At 41.4% G+C, this 26,679-nt stretch overlaps 1 protein-coding gene across 3 annotated transcripts; it reads right to left on the minus strand.

Moving 5' to 3' along the window:
- Positions 1-70: 70 nt before the first annotated feature.
- On the minus strand, positions 71-25,892 carry dglucy (D-glutamate cyclase). Of its 3 annotated transcripts, XM_084013831.1 has the most exons (15): positions 25,853-25,892; positions 24,795-25,169; positions 14,181-14,334; positions 9,524-9,610; positions 8,946-9,099; positions 7,008-7,158; positions 6,576-6,698; positions 6,244-6,480; positions 5,601-5,718; positions 4,524-4,666; positions 3,807-3,906; positions 2,870-3,018; positions 2,078-2,197; positions 1,087-1,235; positions 71-843 (listed from the first exon to the last, which is right to left on the minus strand). In XM_084013831.1, the coding sequence occupies exons 2-15, from the start codon at positions 24,907-24,909 to the stop codon at positions 682-684; spliced, it is 1,962 nt and encodes a 653-aa protein (XP_083869957.1). In that variant the 5' UTR covers positions 24,910-25,169; positions 25,853-25,892; the 3' UTR covers positions 71-681. The 3 variants fall into 3 exon arrangements, with proteins under 3 accessions (XP_083869957.1, XP_083869958.1, XP_083869959.1); XM_084013832.1 differs by lacking the exons at positions 24,795-25,169; positions 25,853-25,892 and adding an exon at positions 21,664-21,856; XM_084013833.1 differs by lacking the exons at positions 24,795-25,169; positions 25,853-25,892 and adding an exon at positions 19,891-19,963.
- Between the last annotated feature and the right edge of the window lie 787 nt (positions 25,893-26,679).

Genomic DNA, 26,679 nt, shown 5'->3' on the forward strand with positions numbered 1-26,679 from the left:
CATTACATAATCAGTGTAGTGTTATAGAAAATCACTCAGTAAGCTGCATAACAAATATAATTTAGCTTTTGACAACATTGATAACATCCAGCCACTAAGGCTCCAGGTCATAAAGGACATCAATATTTAAAACATGCCTTAATAATTTCAAGCAATGCTTTGATTGTAAGAAAAACTCTCCAATATATTATATTTATATTAACCTGTGTTCAGAGAGACAAAATCACAGCCCATTAAAAGCAAAAAATCTAGGTTTGCAAATCTCAACAACTTCTAATTGCTGTCAATAACAACACAGAAAACGTTTACAAAGTGCATTTTAAAACATTTTGATTTAGTGTCAGAACTGTGTTTCATTAATTCATCATTGAGACAGCAAAGAGCCGAGGACGGAGAAAATAGAGCTGATTTTAACTGATTCGGATTTGCTACCGGTATTCAAGGAAGAGGGCTGAAAGGTAACCGAGGTAGCGTCTAACACACACACACACACACACACACACACACACACACACACACACACACACACACACACACACACACACACACACACACACACACACACAAGCTCTTCTTGTATTCTGTCTTTTTGTCTCTCACTTCCTTTTGGCAATCAGAATAGAAAGGACACATAATGCCAGTCTCAGCAGTTTATTGCTGAGACTGAACAGAGTGAGCTGGTTAAAGGTTCGGAGTGGAGCTGCCCAGTGTGACTTCCAGTAGTCGTGTGATGATGTCAGCGTGTGTGGGGTGAAAGCTCAAACCATCCACCTCCATGGCCAGGAGACCTGATCTCCCACATCTTATCCCAAAACCCACCAGAGTGGAAAGAAAAGACTCCTCCTGGAGGAGAAAGAGTGTGTGTTAAAGTCCTAGAGGTGTACTATAATAATGTCGGCCTTACCTGGAATCAAAAAGCTTTTTATTATACATGAATGCTGGATATTCTTTAGTTTACCACTTCCGAGCATATTCTGCTTCATATCTTAAACACTCCCAAAACGAATTATGAAAAGGGTGAGAGAAAGCATCCTAAAGAGAGGGCATCCTGCTGAGAATATTCAGAAAGGTGTGTTTGTGCTTCACCTTGTCCACAGATGGCAGGTTAGCGGTCCAGTCCTGGAGCTGTGCTCGGGGTGTCACATGTCCCTTCCTTCTGTATCGCTGGTGGGAGGGGCAGGTCTGGAGCAGGTAGAGCACACAGGCCACAGCGTATCCTCCCCAGTTAGACACACCTGAAGGGGGGAAGGACGGTGGTGAGACTGGGAGGAGGAAGATGAACCGGAAGACAACTTGGAAAGGTCGTTTACTGCTTAAAGCCTAATTGTTGATTCTTAATGATCATGGGGACTGTAATTAAAAGCACAAAACTTTCACAAGGTTAGACAAAATGTTGTATTCTGGCCAAAAAAGTATGTCTGTTAACTCATCAGTCTGCCCCATGGATGGATTACTGAATGGATTCCTTCACCTAAAAAATATTACTCAAAGAGACACGTACCAACCAGGATGAACTTAACTAGAAAAAGGGGCAAAACAACTACAGATAAGAAATCAAATCAATTACAAAGCGACACAAAACAACTACAAAAGACACTAATTGACTACAAAGAGACACAAAATACCTAGAAAGGGACACAAAGCGATCATCAAGAGGAACAAAACAACTACAAAGAGATTCAAAAATGACTAAAAAAGAGAAACAAAACAACTACAGATGGACGTAAAACAACAAAAAAACAAAAAAAACTATAAAGTGATGCAAAATTATGTCAAACAGACACAAAATAACAACAAAAAGAGGCTAATTCTAAAGTCTGTGCGTTGCTCATATGTAGGAGAAGCGGTGAGGCTTTTTGTATGCCTGTGCTCAGAGGCCCATTATCGTCTCATAATCCACTTTTTAAGACAAGATAACTGAAATGTTGAAAATCATATTGGATGTCGGGACATTGCTGTAGTTTGGGTGGAGTAAGAAGACCTGGATGTCAGAGTGCATCCAACCTGCAGGAGCTGAAGTCAGCACTGAGGTCGTGTTTACCTCGTACAGCTGGTCTAATGATGAATGAAGTCATACCAGCAGTGATGGCGTAATCAGCAGGAACATCACAGGCGATGAGACTCCCTTTGTGTATCAGAGCCTTCACCTTCTCCTTCACTTTGCCCATCCCCAACTCATTTCCACCATCACCGATTCCTGCAGGGTGACAGAGGAATATCTGATGAGCTATGTAGGGAAGTGAAGAGGATGGGAGGCAACAGACATATTTATAAATACTTCCAGAAGAATACAGCTGTGTGAGTGTTCCACTATCACTATTACTCAATGGAACTCCTCTTATCTGGTTATGGTGAGGGGCGGGACATTTCTGGCTTCCAAGTTGATGCAATATACTTCCTGGAAACAGCAACAGCTTTATCAGTTCATTTCTGGAGCTGTGACTTAGTTTGGAGTTTGTTACATCTCCTAGCTGAATGTGATGGGATGGGTGTATCCATGATTTTAGTCTGTGTGTCACATCAAGCAAATGATAAAAGAAAACCTTCTGTCATTACTATAACAGTTCAAAACATGTATGATCAGAGATTATTGGTATGAGTTTGGTTTTCCATAGAGATTGTTTTGATTTTGATTCCTCACTCAAAGAATATTCTGGATTTTGTAACCGTGATCTAACCGGGTTTTATTAATATTTAACATTGTTATAGGATGATAGATAAGTAAACAATTCACACAAATATTGGGTCATTATTCTGGGGAAAACATGCAGTCTATGCTTTGGTTTGAAGGCAAAACATGATCCACATGGTTGTTCCATTATTTCTAAAACAGGTATTATACAGAAAGTAAAATGAAGACAACTAATACCTGTAGTGATAATTCCTGGTATATTCTTGGCAGCAATAAACAAGTCATCAATGGGATCAATCAGATGTTTGATGTTGACTCCACTCATGCTGTAGTAATTTCCATCTTCAGCACGTCCACTGCGCTCTATCGCCACCAGGTGGTCATACCTGGTATTAAAAAAAGACAAGCACGTGACGTTCACACTTTTGAAGCTGAGAGATTCATCGTTTGACTCTATCAAGGTTGCAGACGAAACTAGAAAATCAGTCGTGATGTAAAGAAGTATTTGGGGCTAGGCATGGGACCACATGAAAATGTATTTTCACGATTATTTTGGTCAAAATAACTACAATTCATTATCCCAATAATCATCAAAATATGCTTAAAACTCTTAAAATGCAGTCACTTGACATTTTGTGAAGAAACTAATATTTGTATTGTGACACAGATGAGACATGCATTTTTTTGCAAACACAATCATATAATGTTAAATAAGATGGTCATAAATCATAATATCTGCATAAATAAATTTTAAATTAATAAACACATGTATTTTTTTTGTTTTTTACTTCTAGTGAGCTGGACAGCTTTTCAAGTAACTTCACGGTATTTACAATTGTCTCCATAACAGAAATTCTCAGGCAGGCTCACTGTTTCAAGCCCCCTTATAGACCAAGTTTGGAGTGTTGACTGGCATCCGGAGAGGTGCTAGTTTCACACCTGGGAGCCCTCGAGCATGGCACCAACCCACCAACCTGTCCATGGGAAGCCCCTTGCTCTCGTGTCTCTACATTAACGCTTGTGTATTGGGCCTGTGTGTGTGTGATGTGTAAAAATAACACATCACACACACAATGAGTGAAAACATTTCATTGCTTTTCGTCATAAAAGCTTGAAGATGTCCTTTATTGTGTCCTCATCCTTACTGACAAACACATATGAGAGGTCAGCTAACCTGGGCTTGCTGGCGTCTCCATGGTGACACAAGAAGTGTAGTGCAGAGTCTGGGCCGCTGTCTTCAAATGTGACCAATGGGATTGCAGATTTCAGCACACCTAAGGGTGGTATTACAGATTATTAAACCAAGTAGAGGCTCTTTAAAAAAGAAAAGAAACGTTTAGTTGATTAAATCAGTCCACAAAATCCCACACAGGTCGGGCTCTTGAAATGATTTGAAATCTTGCCTTTACTTCCGTAAAGAGATGATGTCACCAAGTAACATTTGCATAATATCTGTCCAGCCACTAGTCCGTCATGCCCTCAACAAAGCTAGTAAAGTGGAGCTGAGAAGACGCTGTTTTCTGCTGTGAAAATGTAATTGTCCTTTGTATTACTTCTAAAGGAAGAGGAGTGGAAGAACAAGTCAATATAAGAATGGTTTTACTCCATAGTATTGGAATTCATATATGAATTAAACACTTGACGTTTCATATCAATGTGATTAAATCGGTCGACGGATAAATCAGTCAGGCTTTAGTTTCAAGCAGTCCAGCATCAGTGTTCCTGTGGGGGTGAGTAACTCCCTTTGGACGGGGACTTTAGGCTTTGATCCTCTGGAGAACTTTTACATGAACAAAAAACGATCAGAGAGAACACACTGAAGGACAGGGAGGAAGCAGAAGAAAACAATACATATATACTGGTGGCAGGGTAAGGTCCATCTCTCTCCTACCCGTCCTCACAGCTTCATCAATGATGGCCCGGTTCATCTCCAGGGCTCTCCTGTCCGATATCAATGTCACCTGTTTCCCTAGGGAGAGCAGCATAGTTGCCATGGCAATGGCTCCAGGTGGGCCGTCAGTCTCGTCAGGGGGACTAAAATGGGAAACACCAATAAAAATCAATATTGTGGAACCATGATTTGAGGTTCCTGTTTGCAAAACTTAAAGTAATAATGAATTGCTTTTCTGCTTCCTCCCTTTCATTGAGTGTTTTCTATTGTTTTTTTGTTCATGTAAAAGTTCTCCAGAGGTTCAACGCCTGAAGTCCATGTCCAAAGGGAGTTACTCTCCCCCACAGAAACTCTGCTCCTGAACTGCTTTGCCTCAATTCAAATGTTTGCCTTTTCTTCTGTAAAGTGATCAGTCACCAACTAACACATTTGCATAATACCTGCCAGGTAATACCTGCTAGCTTTAACCTGAAGAGTTGGGTTAGTGGTCGCCATAGTCCTTTGTAAGAACTCCAACAGGAAGAGGCAAAAACTCCTTTTATCACTATTCCTCATCAGTACAACTCCTGTTATCTGGTTATGTGATGGGCGGCTGACTAAACACAACAGAGTGGATCAGCTGACCAATCAGAGCAGACTGGGGTTTTTGGGAGGGAGGAGCAGGAGGTCAAACAGGGAGAGTTTCAGGGAGAGGCTGAGTAGAGCTGTGGCAGCACAACCAGGATAGAAAAAAATATTAAAATATGTAAACATGTGCAAGTAGGAACCTGCAATACAACCGGATAAGGAGCAGAAGAGGTCATGTGTTTCCCAACAGGTGCAGCAATGATCTACGCATTCTCACTTTTAACTAGAGCTAAGAGAAGTTATCTCCATTGGCGTGATACAAAAACAGAACTTTGGCACCAAACAAGTCAGTGAAAAGTTAATTATATACCAACGTGTTTCAGCACGCTATTTTAAAAAAAGGTGATGAGAGTAATGTGTTGTAAGAATACTTCAGAGTGTGAGAACCACTGCATGACGGTTTGTAGATATACCTGTGTGACAATAGTTATATTGTATATGTGTAGGTACCTGTGCATGTAGAGTGAAGGAAAGCCGGTTGTTATGGCAACAGAGGATGCATGGGAGAGTGCCAGACAGGAACGCAGAAGTTCATCCTGAACATATAAACCTCTGATCCCTCGTTGACCTGGTGAGAGAAAGGGAACCAGCCGTAACCACTGAACTCTCCATATAAAGATAGACTGTCTGTGGTACAAACAACAAGCTCGCTGCCGTATTTAAGTCAAGATGACGTTATTGTGAGTGTTGAAGGAGCAGCTATAATGTTAGCATAGCCTAGCACCCTTCAACCAGACTCCATTCAGAAAACAAGCATTTTAACAGTTGTTTGCTTGTCATGCTGTCGACAGACTGAACAAATCATGACTTCAGACTTTTAAATCACTTTCATAATGAATATTATGTAGTTTTTTTAGCATCTACTTCATCAGGGCGGCTGAGTAGGACCCTATGATAATGCGGATGGAATCACGGAATTCGACAAATTCATCCTGAGGAGAACATTAATACCTGTAAAAAATGTCACCACGTGCTCCGCAAACACAAACATGTAGATTGCAGCCTAATAACTTCAATAATGACATAATTTGCTGCTGAAATAAAATAGCAATCAGACAAAGCTCCAGCACTACCACTCTTTGAATGTGTGTACCTGGGTCTTCTCCAATGATCGTCTCCAGCTGTCGGATCTTTGCCACGGCCCTCTGAGATGCCAAACTGTACAACAAGGGATTGTGGGATACCAGAAAGCAGAGGGGGATCAGTTCAGGATTCTGATCTGTGGAGGGAGAGTCTACCTCGCTGTCAGAGGGTGGCTGTGTGGGGGAGGAGTCTGGGATGTCAGTCAGGAACATATGGCCTGGCGAGTGACTGAACGCCAAAGAAGGCTCTGGAGAGAGACGGAAGTCTGAATTAATGATCGTTTCTTAGAAACTAGGAGAAGGTTATGTCATGAATACAGCATTAGCCAATCATATCGCTCACTGCTGCTACGTATTGCTTCTATAGCAGTTACTCCGCAGGCCCAGAAAACTGTGACGTCACCAGGCTGCTGCTCTACTCGATCCCCATAGTCTGGTCTGGACAGGTCCTGTATGCCGAGGAGAGCTGCACACAGAAATAAAGTTATGTACTGGACCATGCGTTTCCTTTGTGTCAATGAAAACCTCTCTGTTGACTATGACTACAACTCATTTCTCTACTAAATGTGAAATAGTTTATGAAAACGTTAATTTTCTTGAAATGATAATGATAATGTCAACCGTCTTTCACTGTGAATAACAAGATGTATACAGTCCTCCAAGTTTTTCCATACTGGGTGGTGGATCCTACCTGATGGAAGTTATTATCCTGTGTGTGTGTGTGTGTGTGTGTGTGTGTGTGTGTGTTTGTGTGTGTATGTGTGTGTGTGTTTACCTGGGTCTCCTATGTGAAGAGGAGCTCCATGTGCTTGTGGGTTGAGGTGAGTAAGCTCCACTACTGCATTCAGCATGGCAGCAGGAACAGGACGCATCGTCACCACTGTGGGGCAGCTGAACACTCCTGCAGGATCACAGGGAACTGCAGTCTGGACACACACACACACACACACACAAACACACACACACACACACACACACACACACACACACACACACACACACACACACACACACACACACACACACACACACACACACACACACACAGGGTGCAATGACCTTATAACAACTGATAAAATGCAGATCAAAAGTGACAATGAAGCCGAGACATAAACAGCGTTCCGTCCAAATTCAATTCAATTCAATTCAAACATCTTTATTAATCCCACAAGGGGCAATTGATTTTGAGCAGCAGCAGGTTGTCTCATATACACATACATCAAATGAAGAGGTATATACACCAAGGAGCATTGAGTAGATTTACTGAGTCAAAATAAAATGTTTTGTCGTGCATCAAGCAATCAGTAACTTCGTTATTTTTTTTAATAAAAGTAATCCGTTATTTTAAGAATTTCTCCGGATACGACTGCAGCCTGCTTTTTGTCAGACAGTAGTGTTCCACCTGCGGATGTGTCAGCGGAGGCGCAGCGCTGCGATGCGTCTGTGCCCTGCTGCTGACCTACGTTACCTGTGTCAGCGCTTCAATACCCCACTACCCTCCAGCACACCCGTGAGAGGTTTTTCAGCCTCGGGAGTCTCGTTCTTAAATCGACTGTCGGACAGACGTTTCAAAAATCTTCTTCTGCTACGTTTTAACCACTACTTTGAAGAGTAAACGTAAGTGGACGATGGTAAAGTGAATTTAGGCCTGTGACACTTGAATAGTATTTTAGTTCGGCTATTAGGCTATTTGTCATTTGCCTGTGTGCCAGTGAGCGATTTTATTCGGCCTGTGATCATTTTTGTTCGACATAGATCCAGCTGTTAACATTCCTGTTAGATCGTTGACTGGTCGTTAACTTCTAAATGGATCTGAATCTGCTACCTGTTTACCTCAGATTGTGTTTACAAGTAAGCGCACTTTATGCACTTTCATAACTGCATTCGGGTTAAAGAAATTCAGGAGTTACCTAATCTTGTTTGGTGCTCATATATAGGCTACCTGGGCTGGGTAGGTGTGAATTTTGATTCATATGTTGTGTGATCAAAAAAAAATAATTAATTAATAAAGCGCTATGTGGCATATTGCTAACTGTCTTTATTGTTATCCTGCAGAGTTAATTTGGTTGGATGACTGACGTTACTCATCATTGTCACAACTTCTCGGTGCGTTTAAAGGAGGCTGTGTGTGTCACTTAAGTTACAGAATGTGCGAGACGCTGCAAACGGCTTTTAATTTTTGGTAACGCATGAGTACTCTAACGCGTTACTCACAGGTAACGCTGTAACATAACTGATTACTTTTAATTGATGGTAACATTGTAACCTAATTAACTACTTTCCAAAGCAACTATACCCAACACTGCTTACAGGCATGTGAGATATACAGTATTTATACAGTATATTATGTGAGATATGACTAAAACCATATGCCTTAGTCTACATATTTGAGCAATGTTGGGGAACTAGCAGGAGCAGATACAGGACCAGTGACACAGGCCTGCAGGCAGATGGGGGAGGAGGAAAGACCCCCTGTGGAGGTGCGTGGCTGTGTTTCCACACAGAGGACGCTCCAATCCGAATGTTCAGAAACAAATCAATCTGCATCCATGCATTGTTTCACAGACACAAACCCTGAGGTCCCAACAGCAATATTCTTCAGATCATGTGTGCTCGCTTCATTTGTATTTTGGTCCTGGCCTTGTTACGTGTATTCACCACTGAGACAGGTAATTGGTGCACATATACAGCTGTGAAGGCATCAGTAACATACCCTGTACATGCTGACATTGGTTCCCTGCTCCACGTTTCTGACGGGGATTGCAGCTTTCTTCAGCTGGCCCTCAAAGCCAAAACTGCAGCCCAGATAGAAACACACCATTTCTGACCATGGGTCATGATGAGCAGCCTGCTGCTCTGAAGCAATCCTAGGAGCACAATTAAAACAAAAGAAGAAGTGAGGCTGGTAGGATAACAACAAGTCAGGAATGTTGGCATTTTCTTTGAGTCCTTTGGGAGTCTGACAATGACGGGAAGCCCAATACAAATCAGTGATTTGATAACAGAAAGAAAATGTTGAATTGTTTAAAAATGATGATGGTGTTTTGTAGACATACACAATATAAATCAGGCTTAAAACACTATATATATATATATTCTTAAGTATATGATTTGGACCCAGGCACAATTAGAGGTGATATTATTTTGTTGCTGTCAGTTATCTGAGTATATGACCTCAGGAAATCTATTTTCTTCTAGTATGTTATCCTGATTAATCTGAGTTTCCTCTGCATATCTGAAGGCAACTAAACTGCTTTTAGTGCAGAACTCTGTCTGTCGTTGTCGAAATACCTCGGCTGAGTGCTGTAACTCAGCAGACTGGAGACGGTTTTCACACAGCGACCCTCTTCGTACACACAATACTGAGAAATGTCTGTCCTGGAGACACAGAGAGACACACAAACAGGAAGAACATTACAGAAGAGGAAAATTAGCGTCACATGTGAAACATTTATTTAAGTTGTCAGAATTCTGAGGCTTTGTCTGAAATCACTCACTATATCGTGACTTCTCCATGTTGGAATGTATAGTGAGAATTATTATACCCTATATAGTGAACTCAAAGTATCCCACAATGCATTGTAAAAATTTGACAACGTACACCATTATATACCATCATGCATTGCGATGAGGGAAAAATTAGATAGAAGAGAAAGCAGCAACAAAAAAGAAGAAAAAAACCCTCATGTGGCAGCACATCACAACGGCCACCATGTCCTATTTATTTATTAATTGGGGACAATACGCTTATTGCCACATTGAAAACGGCAGCGCACACCACTTTACTGTTTTTACCTTTCAAAATGAAGGCCCTTGACATACAGTGTACACTGCATTATTGTTTATCAGGGGGACGTAAATATTAAGTATAGTAAAGTTACTGTAGTATAGAATAATAATTACAAAAACACATGCGTTCTCACTGCAATGTGTCAAATAACTCAAATATGGCGCTCTACGTTGCCCCCTAGCAGCAGTTTATCACGTATCAGTGACGGCGTGTCAATATACACTCGTTATATGAAAAAGAAAGAGTAGTGTTAAAGTGTTTTTCATTTTGCTGATGTTCTCACTGTCATGTCCTCTCTGCAGAACTCATGGACAGTGAGAAGGAAGTAAGCGAGTGATTGATTTCAGACACAACCAGTAATTAATGTCAGATTTCTGGGTTAAAAGTTATTCTTTTCTGAGATTTAAGTCAGATTTCTGGATTTAAACCCAGTCACTCACATATGGCTCTAATCATCTTCTGTACCTTCACACAGCTTAATGTGGGTCACTGGAATGAACACATAATACCAATATGTAATCATTAAATTAAGTAAGTAACCTATTGAAGTTCATTTCAAAAGACCGGATACCGCCATAGTGGTATCACTATCACTCTTCACGGATTTCTACACTACACAAAACTGTTTGGCGAGTAAATCCAATAGTTGTGGACATTTAAAAATAAATAAATAAATAAACACTTGACCATTTTAGTAAACGTTTATGACAGAATTTTATTAAGTTTATTGACTCTTCACCGGGCCCTGACGGGTACCCCGTTGAGTTTTATAAGTGATTCTCTAATCAGTTGGCCCCTTTACTTCTAGAGATGTTTAACTATTCACACAGCCATGGCTCTCTACCAGCCACTTTATTGCAAGCCTCTATTTCCCTCATCCATAAAAAAGATAAGGACCCTTTAAACTGTGCATCGTACAGGCCGATTTCCCTTCTACCTGTCGACGTGAAAATACTTGCGAAAATTTTAGCTCGTCGCTTGGGACCCATTATGCCTTTAATCATCTCGGAGGATCAAACAGGGTTTATTGGTGGGAGACACTCCTTTTCCAATGTCAGAAGGCTTCTCGGCGTCATCCATACTCCATCCTCCCCTATAGATCCGGAAGTGGTTATATCTCTTGACGCCGAGAAGGCCTTCGATAGGGTGGAATGGCCCTACCTCTTTTCTTCCTTGCGGCGATTTGGGTTCAGCTCCTGTTTTATTTTCTGGATTAAATTGTTGTACTCCTCTCTGCAGGCGTCAGTATGTACGAACACACAGCGCTCTGATCCTTTCCCCCTTTTCCGTGGCACACGCCAAGGGTGCCCCCTTTCTCCACTGTTGTTCGCACTTGCCATTGAGCCGTTGTCCATAGCATTGAAATCAGAAGGAAGATTCAAAGGAATAAGGAGACATGGAGAGGAGCATCGGGTCTCGCTGTACGCTGATGACCTACTCCTGTATGTAAGCGATCCCCTGTCAAGCCTTCCACCGATTCTCTCAATTCTGGACTCGTTTAGCATATTCTCCGGGTATAAATTGAACATCTCCAAAAGTGAGTGTTTCGCGATAAATCAATTGGCTACTGAAATCCCAACTCACCTTATACCATTCAAGACCACAGCGGTGGGCATAAAATACCTAGGCATAATGGTAACACGATCTATGCGCACACTGAAAGAACGGAACTTCTCAGCACTGACGGCAGCAGTCAAACAAGATCTTCAGAAATGGAACCGTTTACCACTGTCTTTAGCGGGTAGAGTGCAAACTGTAAAAATGAACATCTTACCAAGGTACCTTTATCTCTTCCAATGCTTACCAATCTACCTCCCTCGATCATATTTCAATCTTATCAACAGCATTATATCCACTTTCATTTGGGCAGGTAAACGGGCCAGAGCGAATAAATCCTTACTTCAGAGGGGCAGATCACTGGGTGGTCTAGGATTGCCCAACTTCCTAGGGTATTATTGGGCAGCTAACGCACAAAAAATTTTGCTCTGGTTCACCGCACCTCAACATAGTTGGTGCCAGTTAGAAGCAAACTCTTGTTCCATGTCCCTCCAGGCTCTAGCATGTAGCACCCTCCCCATCTCTCCTGCAAATTTCACATCCAACCCCATTGTAACTCATACATTAAAAATTTGGACTCAAATCAGGAAGCGGTTTGGATGGCTCTCCCTCCCCCAAACTACACCTCTTTGTAATAATTATTTATTTGTACCAGCCAAGCTTGACTCGCGCTTTGCAGCTCTGGAAAACAAAGGCCTGAAATGTCTGGGAGACTTGTACATAGATGGACTGTTCGCCAGTTTCAACCAACTACGCTCAACCTTCGGACTAGGTAGCACAGACTTTTTTCGCTTCTTCCAACTCCGCGACTTCGCACAAACTCATTCTCCTCAGTTCCCCCAAGCCCCACCCCGCAGCGGTATAGACTTAGTACTCCAGGCTAAATCTTTGCCTAAGGGCCATGTCTCATTTCTCTATAATCTCTTATCACCAATAAATGATACATCTGTAAATAAGTGCAGGGCCGACTGGGAAACTGAACTCCAGATAAGTATCTCTGATACTCTATGGAAAAAAGCGTTGGAAGCTGTGAACTCCTCTTCTAGTTGTGCGAGACTCTCTGTCATCCAATTTAAAGTACTCTTTAGGCTGCACTATAGCAGAGACAAACTCTTCAAACTTTACCCAGACAAGACTCCTGAAGCTTGTGACAAATGTTCTCAGACACCCTGCAATTTAACACACATGTTCTGGACATGCTCCAAATTATCTAACTATTGGAAATTGTTCTTTAAAACTATTTCTGACGTCCTTGGAATATCTGTTAGTCCATCGCCACAGATAGCCATTTTTGGAGTGTCTCCTGATGAACTTGTAACCACATCCTTGCAGGATAATGTTATAGCCTTTGCGTCTTTGATTGCGCGAAGAAAGATTATTTTCTTATGGAAATCCTCCCAGCCACCTTCCTTTAAATCCTGGCTACAAGATTTATTATTTTTACTGAAACTGGAGAAAATCAAATTCAGTCTTAGAGGCCGTCCTGAGAAGTTTTATTCACACTGGAAACCTCTACTTGAGTATGTCGACAAACTCCCTGCCACTGAAACGTCCCCCTGACTTGACTTGACCCCTGACTACACTCACACCTTACTGATACATCGACCCTCCCCCTCCCCTTAGAGATGACTCCTCACACATAGATTGGCCGACTGGCTAACTGGCTAACCTGACATGCAGAGACGCAGGCAGCAAACAACAATGTATGTTGAATGAATGTTTTTTTTTTCAATGTATTTACTTATTTTATATTCTTAATTTATTTTTTATTTTTTTTATTTTTTATTATTTATTTTTTTATTCTAATCTTACTATTATTATTATTATTATTATTATTATTATTATTATTATTATTATTATTATTATTATTATTATTATTATTAATCTATTGTTTATTATTATTATTATTTATTTTTTTGGCCCGGATGTATAGTTCTCCGGAAAGGGTAGGGTGGGTGTTGGGTTATATAGAAAATGAAAAAATGAAGATGTGACTTTTTCCGAATGTACTGTCCACTGCAACTGTGAATTAATAAAAAGATTTGAAAAAAAAAAAAAAAAAAAGTTTATTGACTCTGTGAATATGAGGTGGGAGACATGTTTGTCCATCACTGTCTGTGTGGCAGGTCAGGGATCACTGAATTATCCCTGAACAGTTCGGGAGTACCATACTGTCGTCTGCATAGAATCTTCTCAATGTTTTATTTGATTGGTTTATCTCTATGACTAGAGTACGGGTGCTGCTCAAACATTCATAAAAAGACAAAAAAAAAAAGAGAGCTAACATACAGTCATAAACATCAACCAAAGTTAATGTGGAATCTGCTGACATCTGATACATGTGAATCATTCTATAACCCATCCATCCATCCATTGTCTACCGCTTATCCTGTATTTAGGGTCACGGGGGGGCTGGAGCCGATCCCAGCTATCATTGGGCGAAGGCAGGGTCATTCTATAACCTCACGATGGAAAATAATTAATTCAGAGACTACAAAGGCGAACCAGATTCAGGTCTCCATCTCAAGAGCGTAAGTTGATGTTTATTTAAGCTTTTTGTATTACGATAGTTGCTCAGTGTGTATTATGTGTGTGTTTTACCTTATGTCAGCATGTCTCCCGATAGGAGGACAGGAAGTCTCTCCTGATTGGCTGCGATAAAGGAGTGGCAAGGGGGCGGGATTTCTGCGACAGAACTCTTCAAAGTCATTGGCCAGGTGATTGGGCAGGATGACGACATTAGCCTGCTGGTAACCTGACACAGACACAGACATTTTATGCATGGGTTAGGGTTGGAGTTGCCAATGTCCAGGTGCCACATCCCATGCACAATAATCACATTAGAAACAAAAGATAGTATAAATAAGACACAGCTGGGGAACTGGCTGGTTTGTGAGGCTAACTGAGCAGCTAGTTTACAACTGATAGTGTTGGGCCATGCTGTGTCATAATGTTGCCAGCTGAAAGTATGGTTGATGGATAATAGGGCTGCAACTAATGATTGTTTTCATTATACATTTTGGCTTTGGAAAACTCTGACAGGATTCTGACCATTTTTTCTCAAATAAAGTCTTATTTTGTCCCAACTAACAGAACACAAAGTTATTCAGTTTAGTTGTAGAGGACTACAAAAGCAAAAACAGAAAATGTTCACATTTAAAGTCCCAGTCGGCAACATTTTGATCATATTCACTGAAGCCGACACTATGCTCCGATAGAACAACATAAATCATCCGGTTTTAGAAAAAAAAGCGCGCCTCTACGTGCACGTAGAGCCTGTTGTTTGTTTTGCAAAAATATCAACAAAGCCTGTGGTCATCCTGAGGGGTATTCCATCAAACTCACTAAGCGCAAAGCCGGGCTAATTTCGATAAGCCTCGCTACCTTTAGCGAGAGTTGCGTTCCATCAACGTGACTTGAGGCACTCTCCGCTAAGTAACCATGGGAATTTATCCGACCAAACTAGCCTGCCCCGGGGCAGGCTAACCATCAGGCTTACTTTAGCGGGGGTTTCCGAGAAGTCCGTCTGTCGGAAACAACTGTACCAGCAGAAGGTTCCGCCAAGCCTAGTCCTCGTGATTTCATCACGTCAAAGACCAGAAATTACCAAAATGACATATATTAAGTACAAACGGACTTTGTTTTCATCAAGTGTCTAAGAATACACGCTTGCAATTAAAAAAATATGAATAAATTGTTTATTTTGTTTAAGACCGACTGGCCAAATCACTATCAAAAGCCCCCAGTTGGGTGAGTGGTGATGCTCCTGCACCCGAACGTGGGCATCCCAGGTTCACATCCTGGCGAGGACATCTCATGTGTGTGTTTTTTTTGCTTGTATAATTGTCTTTAGATCAGAGAATTAGACCAACATTTTACCTGAACTATGATAAATATGTCGTACAATTTCCCCAGAACCCAAATATAACTTGCAAAAACATGATAGGCATAAAGATGTTATTATTAATAGCATGTTATAGATCCCAATGACAAAGGCATTGCTGCATGCAATGCAGCCACATAAATTCCTTTCAGGTGAGTTCATTAATAGGTCCATTGAATGTGTTCATTGAATTGTTGAGATAAATGAGTTGGTCAATGTAGATGCATTTACTAGGCCTATTTAAAAAAAGAGAGAAAGAGTTCCGGCCAAAGAAAGAAGTTTCACAAAGTTCCATAGTCGGGAATTGAACCGTGGCCGGCCGCGTGCAAAGCCGGCGCGTTACCTCCACACTATCCTCACGTTCGAGAAGTCGTAGTCAGTGTTATATTAGAACATGTTACTCTTAACGGTACTTCCGTATTTAATCGCTCGGCAATTCTTGCCCAAGCAGCCTCGCGATTTTTATTTATCACTACAGTATTCCCTTTATTGGTTATGATGGGTTTGTACTCCTCATACAGTTCCATCAATAATTTTTGCTCTGGTCTTTTCTGCCATTTTCTCGATGATTCGACATTCACGATTCTGGTCTGGCTTCATATCCTGTGAACTTGCGTAACACATGACAACGTTAACCTGGCTTGAATTAGCCTCAACAAGGCGCGGCTGAAATGCGTTAATGGAATGGGTTTAGCCGCAAGTGGAAGTTGGCGTTAGTTCTAACCAGGCTTAACCAGGTAAGCGCCGCCTTAATTAGCGAGTTTGGTGGAATACCCCTCCGTCCAATCAGCACGCAGAGCTGTGTTCGAGCCCCCTCTTCCCTCGGGTCGTACCACTATCACAGGGGGGAGGTGAAGGAAAGTAGCTACAAGCTTCTAATTCCTCGGTTAAAAACCGAAACGAGGAGGTCCAAAACAACCAAGGAAAAGAAAGCACCGGTGGAAAAGAAGGAAAAAAAGAAAGATTGCGACGGTGCCAGAGATAAAACCAGAGTCAACATCAGACCCGTGTTTCAAAGGTGGTGTGATCTAAGGGATTTCAAAGGGCACAGAGTCAAGGGGAAGGAGCTCGGTGGTCGTGGGGGAGGAGCGTGAGAGTTGTAAACATTCAAAATCTGACAGAGTGCCCTCAATCCACTGGACTTGCCAACTGGGACTTTAAGACTCTGGAACTTGATATAGGCGATATATCGATATAGGCAAATTCATTTTGTCAATCAATTAACAAATGGTTACAGCTGGTATTATATGTATTACACTTGTGGTGCCAGAGATGTTAATGTATGGATGTGCACAAAAATGTTAACTGAATCAATGTGCTAGTGAATAAAAGCAGTGCTCCCCACTAACTTTTCCACTAGTCTTGGCAATTTACCTCTAATTGTTCAGACTTACGGTGTGTTCACACCAGACGCACATTTTTCACACAACTCAATTGCATATAAAGTTAATGCAAAGACTTGAATATGCCCAAATGATGGCAAATAATTTGCGTGTGACGCTCTGATATGGAGCTAGAACAGTCTCATAATTCATAAATGCACACAGAAATTCATAAATGCACAAAAAAGATTTACAAATGTATTTGGGGATTTGTATATACATGTGACTCAAAACACAAATACATTTTCAATGCACACACAAATATGTTTCATTTCATATGTAAGTAAAAAATATTCACATATAAAAAACAAGATTCATAAACATATTTCCAATGCACACACAAATCTAAAAAAAAATCACAAATACATGACTGTTAAAGTATTTGCAATCTTCATCAAATACGCATTTGGGGCTTGTTACATTCATATATGAACTGTTGGACCTGTATTTACAAAGTGCTTTTAATTTGTAAACCTCCCTGCATTTGTGTGTGAAACTTTTGAGACTCCCCTGACGTGACTCTGATCCACAAATGCGTTTTTTCTAAGAGGAGGTTGTCTGTAGCCAATCAGATGTCTCCCTCCTTTACAGCCAATCACGTGAGTGTCTCCCCTCCTCTGGACGGCGGAGACGAAAGATGGCCTCTGGCAGTTCAAATGTAAGTAAAAAGTACTCATTTCTTGTGATTCTTTTACATAAGTCATATTCCAGAATTATGAATGACTGTTTAGCATGAATCGTGACGCTAAATCAGGTCTGAAACCTGTTTTCAGTGACAGAAAGTAAATGCATTCAGCTGTATTTTTTGTTTGACACTGAAATATAACAGGCGAAACATCGGAATTAATTCATTCACGGCCACATTAAGTTAAATTATTAACTTAACCGATTATCCATCTGATTATCCGTCCTGCTGCGAGCGAACAACTTCTATCAGTGGTGACTGACTGTATATAAAAGTAAAATATAGACTATAGTCTAATATATAATGAGCTCCTGACGCTCAGCTCAACGGGTGAGGAGAACACCTGTAGGCGGAGACGCTCAGAGATAAAGTCAACAGCAGCGGATCAGCTGATCTCTCCCTCCGTACAAACGCTCCGTTCTGATCCAGCTCCACTGGACTTTCAAAGTAAAGGTGCCGCAAGCTGTAAATTAGTTAAATAGTGAAACAGCAGCGCTTTTATAGCCGGTTTTATGATTAAACTCTGAACATAACCTGGTCGGGACCTAAGCATAAGTTACCGTGGTGATCTAAAAGAGAGCCACCTTTGTAGTACAGCCTGACTGACTGACTTGTAGTACAGACTCAACATACCTCGCTAACCCACTAAACTGGCTTCGCAGTACACAGGACAGAGGAAAGATGAACGTTAGCGGAGCCGTAAGCTACGGCCGATGACGCCGCTGGGTGAATGACTCCTGACACTTAAACCTAACTTGCTTCTGTAATGCTAACTCTAACATGTCAAACTGTATGATGTGTTTGAGGACTAATTTATCTAACTAACCAGCATACGGTCGCACCCGAAATGGTAAACACAGCCGATAAACAACCAAACAAAAAATACAGCTGAATGCATTTACTTTCTGTCACTGAAAAAAGGTTTCAGACCTGATTTAGCGTCACGATTCATGCTAAACAGTCATTCATAATTCTGGAATATGACTTATGTAAAAGATTCACAAGAAATTAGTACTTTTTACTTACATTTGAACTGCCAGAGGCCATCTTTCGTCTCCGCCGTCCGGAGGAGGGGAGACACTCACGTGATTGGCTGTAAAGGAGGGAGACATCTGATTGGCTACAGACAACCTCCTCTTAGAAAAAACGCATTTGTGGATCAGAGTCACGTCAGGGGAGTCTCAAAAGTTTCACACACAAATGCAGGGAGGTTTACAAATGAAAAGCACTTTGTAAATACAGGTCATATATGAATGTAACAAGCCCCAAATGCGTATTTGATGAAGATTGCAAATACTTTAACATTCATGTATTTGTGATTTTTTTTAGATTTGTGTGTGCATTGGAAATATGTTTATGAATCTTGTTTTTTATATGTGAATATTTTTTACTTACATATGAAATGAAACATATTTGTGTGTGCATTGAAAATGTATTTGTGTTTTGAGTCACATGTATATACAAATCCCCAAATACATTTGTAAATCTTTTTTGTGCATTTATGAATTTCTGTGTGCATTTATGAATTATGAGACTGTTCTAGCTCCATACTCTGACACAAAACCAATCCGTGTTGAGAATCTCCTGTCATCACTCAGAGCTCTATGATAGAACCTCACATTAGTACAGAGACCCAACAAATCTATATGTATAAACCAGAGACTGTCTATGGCATCAACAACAAGGTTGCTGCCGTATTTATGTCTAGATTACCTTATTTGGAGCGTTAATGGAGCAGCTACAGTGTTAGCATAGCCTAGCTTCAATCGATCTGAACGTCATTTCAGAAAACAAGCATTTTAAAAGTAATTTGCTTATTGTCTTACTTAATCCATTTATTGCAATTAAATCACACCAAAATGTTTGATTTGGGTTCCTAATGCTGAAGTAAACCAGACGATGTGTGGATTGCCATTCACAGTGAATTTTAACCAATTTAATTAAATTCTTCAAGCACCTCTGGGTGATGAACTCAGGCAGGACACCGTTTGACTAGCCGGTGTATCTTGGACAAAGCAGCGATAGTTGGTTATTTCAGCCACATGGATGAAACATTGTGGTGTCTACATGGAAAACAAACACAACTGATCCCACAAACTGGTCCTGCGGCCAAACCTGCGTGAGTAACGCAACAGGAACATTTCCGTTGTGGTGTGAACACAGCTTTAGTTGTTCGTTTGTTTTACATGATTTAGGGTTGTACAAGTTAGCCAGAGATATTTTGACAAATGTACTTAGTGTAAGTCGCTTTGGACAAAAGCGTCTGCTAAATGACCTAAATGTAAATGTAAATGTAGATAATTCCAACAGCGTGGTCCAGTGTCCTATACGGCATTATAGAAGTGAAACACTGGTTCTTACCATCAGATAATCCAGACATGATGCTTATTCTGGGATCTTCCTGCTCTATCAATCTCCTCAACTCAGCAGGACTCAAATAATTTAAAAGGTTGAAAGCTCCGTAACAAAACCACTGCCATTTATACTTCTTTATTGTCAAGCCAGTTCATGTTGAAATTCCTGCAAAAAATGTTATCTGAGGTCACGTTCATCATGCTCACCCTGCACGTTGTGCACATGTCAACGGATGTTTTTGCAACGAAAGTCACGGACGCACGGAGTGTCTGCATTAAAGTAATTATTTTTAATTGTTTTTTTCTGAACATTTTGCGCATAAATTTCAAAACAAATAATTCCGCATTGCACTTGATTGCATTATTGTAATATTGTAATTGGTTGCTGTGCTCATTCTGAGTCATTATGTAAGTTTTAATTTAATATTTATTTTGTATAGAAGAAGAAAGGGGTGGTAATGTTAGGGAGGTACTGTTACACGTTTTGTTTTTAATGATCTGCACTTTTGTCTTGCATGATGCATTTTTTTGTCAAATGGTAAATGGCCTCATTTATATAGCGCTTTTCTCCAAAGCGCTTTACAGGAATGACACATTCACCCATTCACTCACACATTCACACACCGACGGTGGAGTCAACCAAGCAGGGCGGCAGCCAGCTTGTCAGGAGCAATTGGGGTGAGGTGTCTTGCTCAGGGACACCAGGCACTCAGCTAGGAGGAGCTGGGGAACGAACCGGCAATCTTGCGGTTGCCAGCCAAACGCTCTACCTCCTGAGCTAACACCCCCTCCCCCGTTTGTCAACCAAAAGCATGTCTTTTACATTTGTATTTATTTATTTTTATTGCAGAATGACTGCATTTTGCATTTTCTTGGGAAAGTTGCAGTTTTGTTTATTTATCCAGAAGCAATTAAATTAGTTAAGTTAGTTAATACATTTTCTCCTGGTTTATTTAGTTACTTTTATGTACATGTCATACATGCCACTTTGAATATTAAAGTGCACACTAATGCCAGACCACTCCAGTGAGTTTGCTATTTTAAGAAACCAGAGCAGGGTAAACACACAGCCTTTACAACTCATAATTGATAATGTCAGTGTTAGATTTACAGTAGGTGTGCTATGATCGCACATTGACCATGGTCAATCGTCTTATCGTAGCTGAAGAGAACGGGAGGGCCCCGAATCAAATTGTGCTTAAGCTAAGGATGGCCCTGTGTCTACATCTAAAATATCCAAGACACACCCCACGTTGTCAAGGTCATCAAATTTTTTTTTATTTAACATCTAGGAATTAAGTCAAAAGTGAGATATCATAAATGTAAGCTAGACTCAGACAAAATATTTCACCCACTGGGTCGGAGAGACCGATATCTTTAGCATGAAAGAAGTGACACAACAGCAGCCCCCAAGTAGGCTAAAGCGGTCTTGCATGTAGATTTTCGGGGGTACATTCGAGACCTAGGCTAGAGTTGAAAGAACCTCTGTCTAAGAAGGAGGCCCAAGACTGGCAAAAGGATGTTGTCTTGGAAAGGCATAGGGAAAGTACCTCAACCATAGAGGTACTGTAGTCATGGCTTCAGGCGGGGATAGTGTATGTAGATAACGGCTACGACACTGCCATGTGACCGCAGGCACTCCACGACCGCACGTGAGTGAGGGCCCGTCACGACACTGCTTGCAGTTTTAATTTAAATTGCAATATTGAAATATAAAAAATATTTTCCTCTAATTGTTCAGCCTTAGGGGTTTTTCTTTAGCGGTCAAACTGGTTCTTACCATTGGCTAATCCAGACGTGATGCTTATTCTGGGATCTTCCTGCCTGATCAACTGCCTCAGCTCAGCAGGACTCAGAGAATTTAAATCATTTGACTGCTCCATTACAGAACACACGCTTTTGAACCCGACGCTCCAACTGCTGCTGCAACTACTTTCTTCTATGAAGACAAATTGGTTTCTGCAAACGCTCGGTTCTTTTCTCTGTTCAGACTTGCCCGGTCGGGCAAGCACAAACTCCGACAAATTCGTATCATCTGTCTGCTGCTGTGGAGGCGGCAGTTGCAGTGTGCTGCTTTTTTTTTTTGTGTGTGCTTCGATTGGCTAATGGTACAGACACACCAACTCCGGCAGCGACGCAACGGACCGTCGAACGCACCCGCGAGTGGGCAGTTCTGTGTTCAAGTTGGATCAATTGGATAGACGTCCTGCGAAGTGGGCGGGACTTGAGTTTTGCTCTGCCGTTTCCAACATGGCGGCCGGGCCACAAACGATCTCATTTTACAGTTGAACTACACGCTAAAGCATGTTTCTGAAAACATTTGAGGCGGGAAATGTGTAGTGCAGTAACAGAATCTGGATTCATATTTGATCAACACTGCCTAGTTTGATAGTTTGAACGAAGTTTCTGGAGCCGGCGGCACTGCGTTGGACGGACGGCATTTGCATAAAGTTCAATCCATCGAACTTTATGCAAATTCACGTACGGCGACAGGGCAGTCAATTCGACGTGCCGTATCCATCATGCGGAGCTCCTGCTCTACATAGACAATGAATGGGATCCGTTGATTTGACGTCTGTTGCCGGAGTTGGTGTGTCTGTACCTTGAGCCTCTGTGCTGACGTGCTGACGTACCGACGCAGACGTACGGTGACGTTTTTTCACTTCCGCGGGAACGACAGCTATCGCAAACAAAATTTAGACAGCCATAGCAAGTCACTTCCTCACCTGGCCTGCGTACAGGCTAAAAAACACCGAAATGTTCCCGGACCGATGGACCGTTGTGTCCAAAGACTCTACCTGGAGAGCCACAACCAGATAAAAAAATGTCTAACGACAGCTTATCATGTCGCCAAAACGGAGCAGCCGTTCACGCAGTATGCATCTCTTCTAAATCTCCAGACGACAAATGGAGTGGACGTCGGGTCAAGATACAATGTCACAACATTTCTTTCATTGGTTGGAAGAGAGCAGGGAGAAGTTTCATATGAAATGTAATGACAAATGAAAAATAAAAACAGCTTTCTGACAGAAGAAGTGTTGTGTAGTGTCGTCTACAGTCAACAGATAATGGATTTTAGTAAGATATAAGTCTTGAAGAAAATTTGCACAACACCGCGGCGCCACAAAAAGAACCTCTTAGGCAGGGCAAGTAAGAATTTAGGCAGGGCAAGTAGATTTGAAAGCGCGTAAAGTACACGAAGAAGAACATAGCGGGAGCGCGCGGCGAGGATTGTTGTGGCTGCGCGTCTTGCGGAGCAAGTCTACTGTGCTGCGCGGAGGCGCTCCTAATGTAAATGATTATTGATTTATGAATGAATTGATAGGTGGCTTATTTTTGGCATATTGATTTTATGGCCTGTACAATGGTAGGGGAAACATTGGACATGCACACAAGTCCGTCTTGTTGTTGTTTAGTGGATGCTGGACAGGTCGCGAGGTGTGCGCTAGGTGTGCTGGAAAACGCGGACCGGACTTTGCGGAAAAGCGGAAATAAACTGGAATGGATTACCTACATCGGTGCGCTGGAAAACACGGACCGGAGTTTTGAAAAAAAAAAACTGGATCGGGAGTCCGGATCGGGATTTTCCCGTGCAGGCCGATCCGATATCGATATGCATTTTTTGCTAATATTGGCGGCCGATCCGATCCAAATATCGGATCGGGACATCCCTAACATAAATCATCAGGTTTTAGAAAAAAAAAGCGTGCCTCTACGTGCATGTAGAGCCTGTTGTTTTGCAAAAATCGACAGCGCCCGGAACATCCTGTCCAATCAGCACGCAGGGCTGTGTTCATGCACACAGAGCCCCTCTTCCCTCAGGTTGTTCCACTATCACGAGGGAGGAGGGGGAGGGAAGTAGTAACAAGCTTCCGATTCCTCGTTAAAAACCGAAACGAGGAGGTCCAAAACAACCAAGGAAAAGAAAACACCGGTGGAGAAGAAGGAAAAAAAGAAAGATTGCGACGGTGCCCGTGATAAAACCAGAGTCAACATCGGACCCGTGTTTCAAAGGTGGCGTGATCTAAGGGATTTCAAAGGGCACTAAGTTGAGGGGGAGGAGCTCGGTGGTCGTGGGGGAGGAGCTCGGTGGTCGTGGGGGAGGAGCCTGAGAGTTGGAAACATTCAAAATCTGACAGAGTGCCCTCGATCCGCAGGACTTGCCAACTGGGACTTTAATTTCTTACCTTAAAAAGTCCAATGTCCTAAAAAAAAGAGAGAAATCAAAGGTCTGCTGATGACCGATCCAAGCACAAGTTTCTTAATCTGCTATGTGTTTATGTTTTCCATGTGAAAAAGGAAAACAAATATTAGATTTTTAGTTCAAAATACAAAGAAATCTATTTTTTGGCGTCCTAATGTGGCAGGCTCACAAACATGCAAGATTTTAAGAAGTGACAGTAATTCTCCAAACATTCATATTTAGAAAGAAAAAAGGCTTAGTGAAAAAAAGATTTTGAAAAGAAAGCAATGAAAGAAAAATACATGGACCTATGGTCACACAGCACTTCTGTCACAATTGTAGACGTGTGAGAGGAGAGGCCGCAAAAAACTTCACAATTCCACATTTGCAGGGATAAACTCAATGAGGACAGCTCTTAGTCGACTACGCCCAGCCTATTCATAGATTGTGGAGTTACGATAACATTACCCTGGTTCACCTCAGTGTCTCACCGCAGCCTCCCTGCTTCACTCTGTGTGATTGTGTGTTTGCGTGTAGTTTTTCTAAATGACCGATTAAAGCGAAACAACAAGAAGCTACTACGTTTGTGATAAAGCTTGGTACAATCATATCTAGACTAATACAGGCCTAGAAATTCAAAATTTAAATTGCAATATTGAAATAAAAGATATATTTTCCTCTTAGTTCAGCCTTAGGGGTTTTTCTTTAATGGTGAAACTGGTTCTTACCGTTGGCTAATCCAGACGTGATGCTTATTCTGGGATCTTCCTGCCTGATCAACAGCCTCAGTTCAGCAGGACTCAGAGAATTTAAATCATTTGAGTGCTCCATTACAGAACACATGCTTTTGTACCCGACGCTCCAACTGCTGCTTCAACTACTTTCTTCTATGTAGACAAATTGGTTTCTGCAAACGCTCGGTTCTTTCCTCTGGACCAGAGAAGATCCGCAGATGCAGTCGATGCAAACCACAGTGGGGGAAGGAGACTCTTCGCCGCTTCACTAGAGTTATTGTTTAAGTGAAGACTGTGTTTAATCTTTAAACTGAGTGGATCTGGAAGAAAACGGGGACTAAAGGGAGAGCTATTAACAGAGAGGAACACCTGTGGAGATGAAACGGTGTTAAAAGAGATGGAAGAAAATCTATGAAACAAGAGAATGACAGGGAGAAACAGTTGGCTCTGTGAAAACCGTTCTATAAGGTAAAAGTCATATTTGTGAATGTCTAATAACTTAACTGTGCTTGTTGTCTTGACGCTCTAAGATGAGCCATTAACTATAAACCATAAACTATATGGCCTCTATTACACTGGAGCAGAGCCTGCCTTTCCACTGGGATGGCAGTTGTAATGCTCCCCAGGCTGCAGCTGCCATCCAAGGACAACCTCTACAGCTGGTAGAGAGAAGGCGGATATAGGCCACAACATTAGCTTATTGTTGAGGAATGGTTCAATTAATGTATGTAGTCTGGTTAGCAGGTGTCACGTGACGCAGGTCTGTCTCCACAGGCTAATGATAATAATAATAATAATAATAATAATAATAATAATAATAATAATAATAATAACGGTAAAGCAAGTTAGCTAACAGCACATATCTATCATTCAACACACAGCCGAGTTATGTTAGCACACGTGTGGAACGGTAAACAATAATAAACACGTTATTAAACGCAGTTTGTAATGTCAGTAAGCAAAAGTATTCATATGTCGTATAGAAATCATCCAGTATTTTAATGCCATCATCAGAGGAAAATAACCAAACTCTCCAGTCGTTAATTTCTTACCTTATAAAGTCCAATGTCCTAAAAAAAGAGAGGAATCAAAGGTCTGCTGATGACCGATCCAAGCACAAGCTTCTTAATCTGCTATGTGTTTATTTGCGGAGCTACAGCGGATTTAAACGGGCATACCGCCCCCTACTGTGTGGCGTGTGTAACCATGGCATTCAGGAAGGAAGGAAGGAAGGAAGGAAGGAAGGAAGGAAGGAAGGAAGGAAGGAAGGAAGGAAGGAAGGAGCCTGTGTTATATTTTGTTTTCCAGGAAAAAAAGGAAAACAAATATTGGATTTTTAGTTAAAAATACAAAGAAATCTGTTTTTTGGCATCTATTGTTAGACAGGTGAATATTATGACCAGGGATGTGATCTAAAAGCATAGGGTTAAAAAAAAACACACACACATTCTTCTGGCGAAAGCAGAATAACTCCAACGCAGAATTAGCCAGTTCTTCAACTGCGAGGCCACCGTCTTACAAATAGCAATAAGACCTGATATATATTTAGATCAACCTTCACCAACTAACATCAAAGATCTCTTCATATAAACCATCAACTGGTCTCCTCGACCCGATACCAACGAGGCTGCTCAAAGAAGTTTTACCCTTAGTAAAACTAAGTAGCTTTTACCGCCAACAGAATGCTGCTCCAACACACGTAACCCAAACAATCTGGTCAAAGAGGTCAAAGATTATATCCGCCAGATGAAATATTGGAAAAAGTTTGGTGAAGAAAAGTTTAATTCCTCTCTCTTTCTGGAATGGAAAACCGAGAGTATCCCTGTTCTCAGGGTAAACGCAATAAACCAGCCTCTGGTACACACCCCCCGAGGTGTGT

The sequence above is a fragment of the Eutrigla gurnardus genome (assembly GCF_963514095.1).
Source record: "Eutrigla gurnardus genome assembly, chromosome: 7".
Lineage (NCBI taxonomy): Eukaryota > Metazoa > Chordata > Actinopteri > Perciformes > Triglidae > Eutrigla > Eutrigla gurnardus.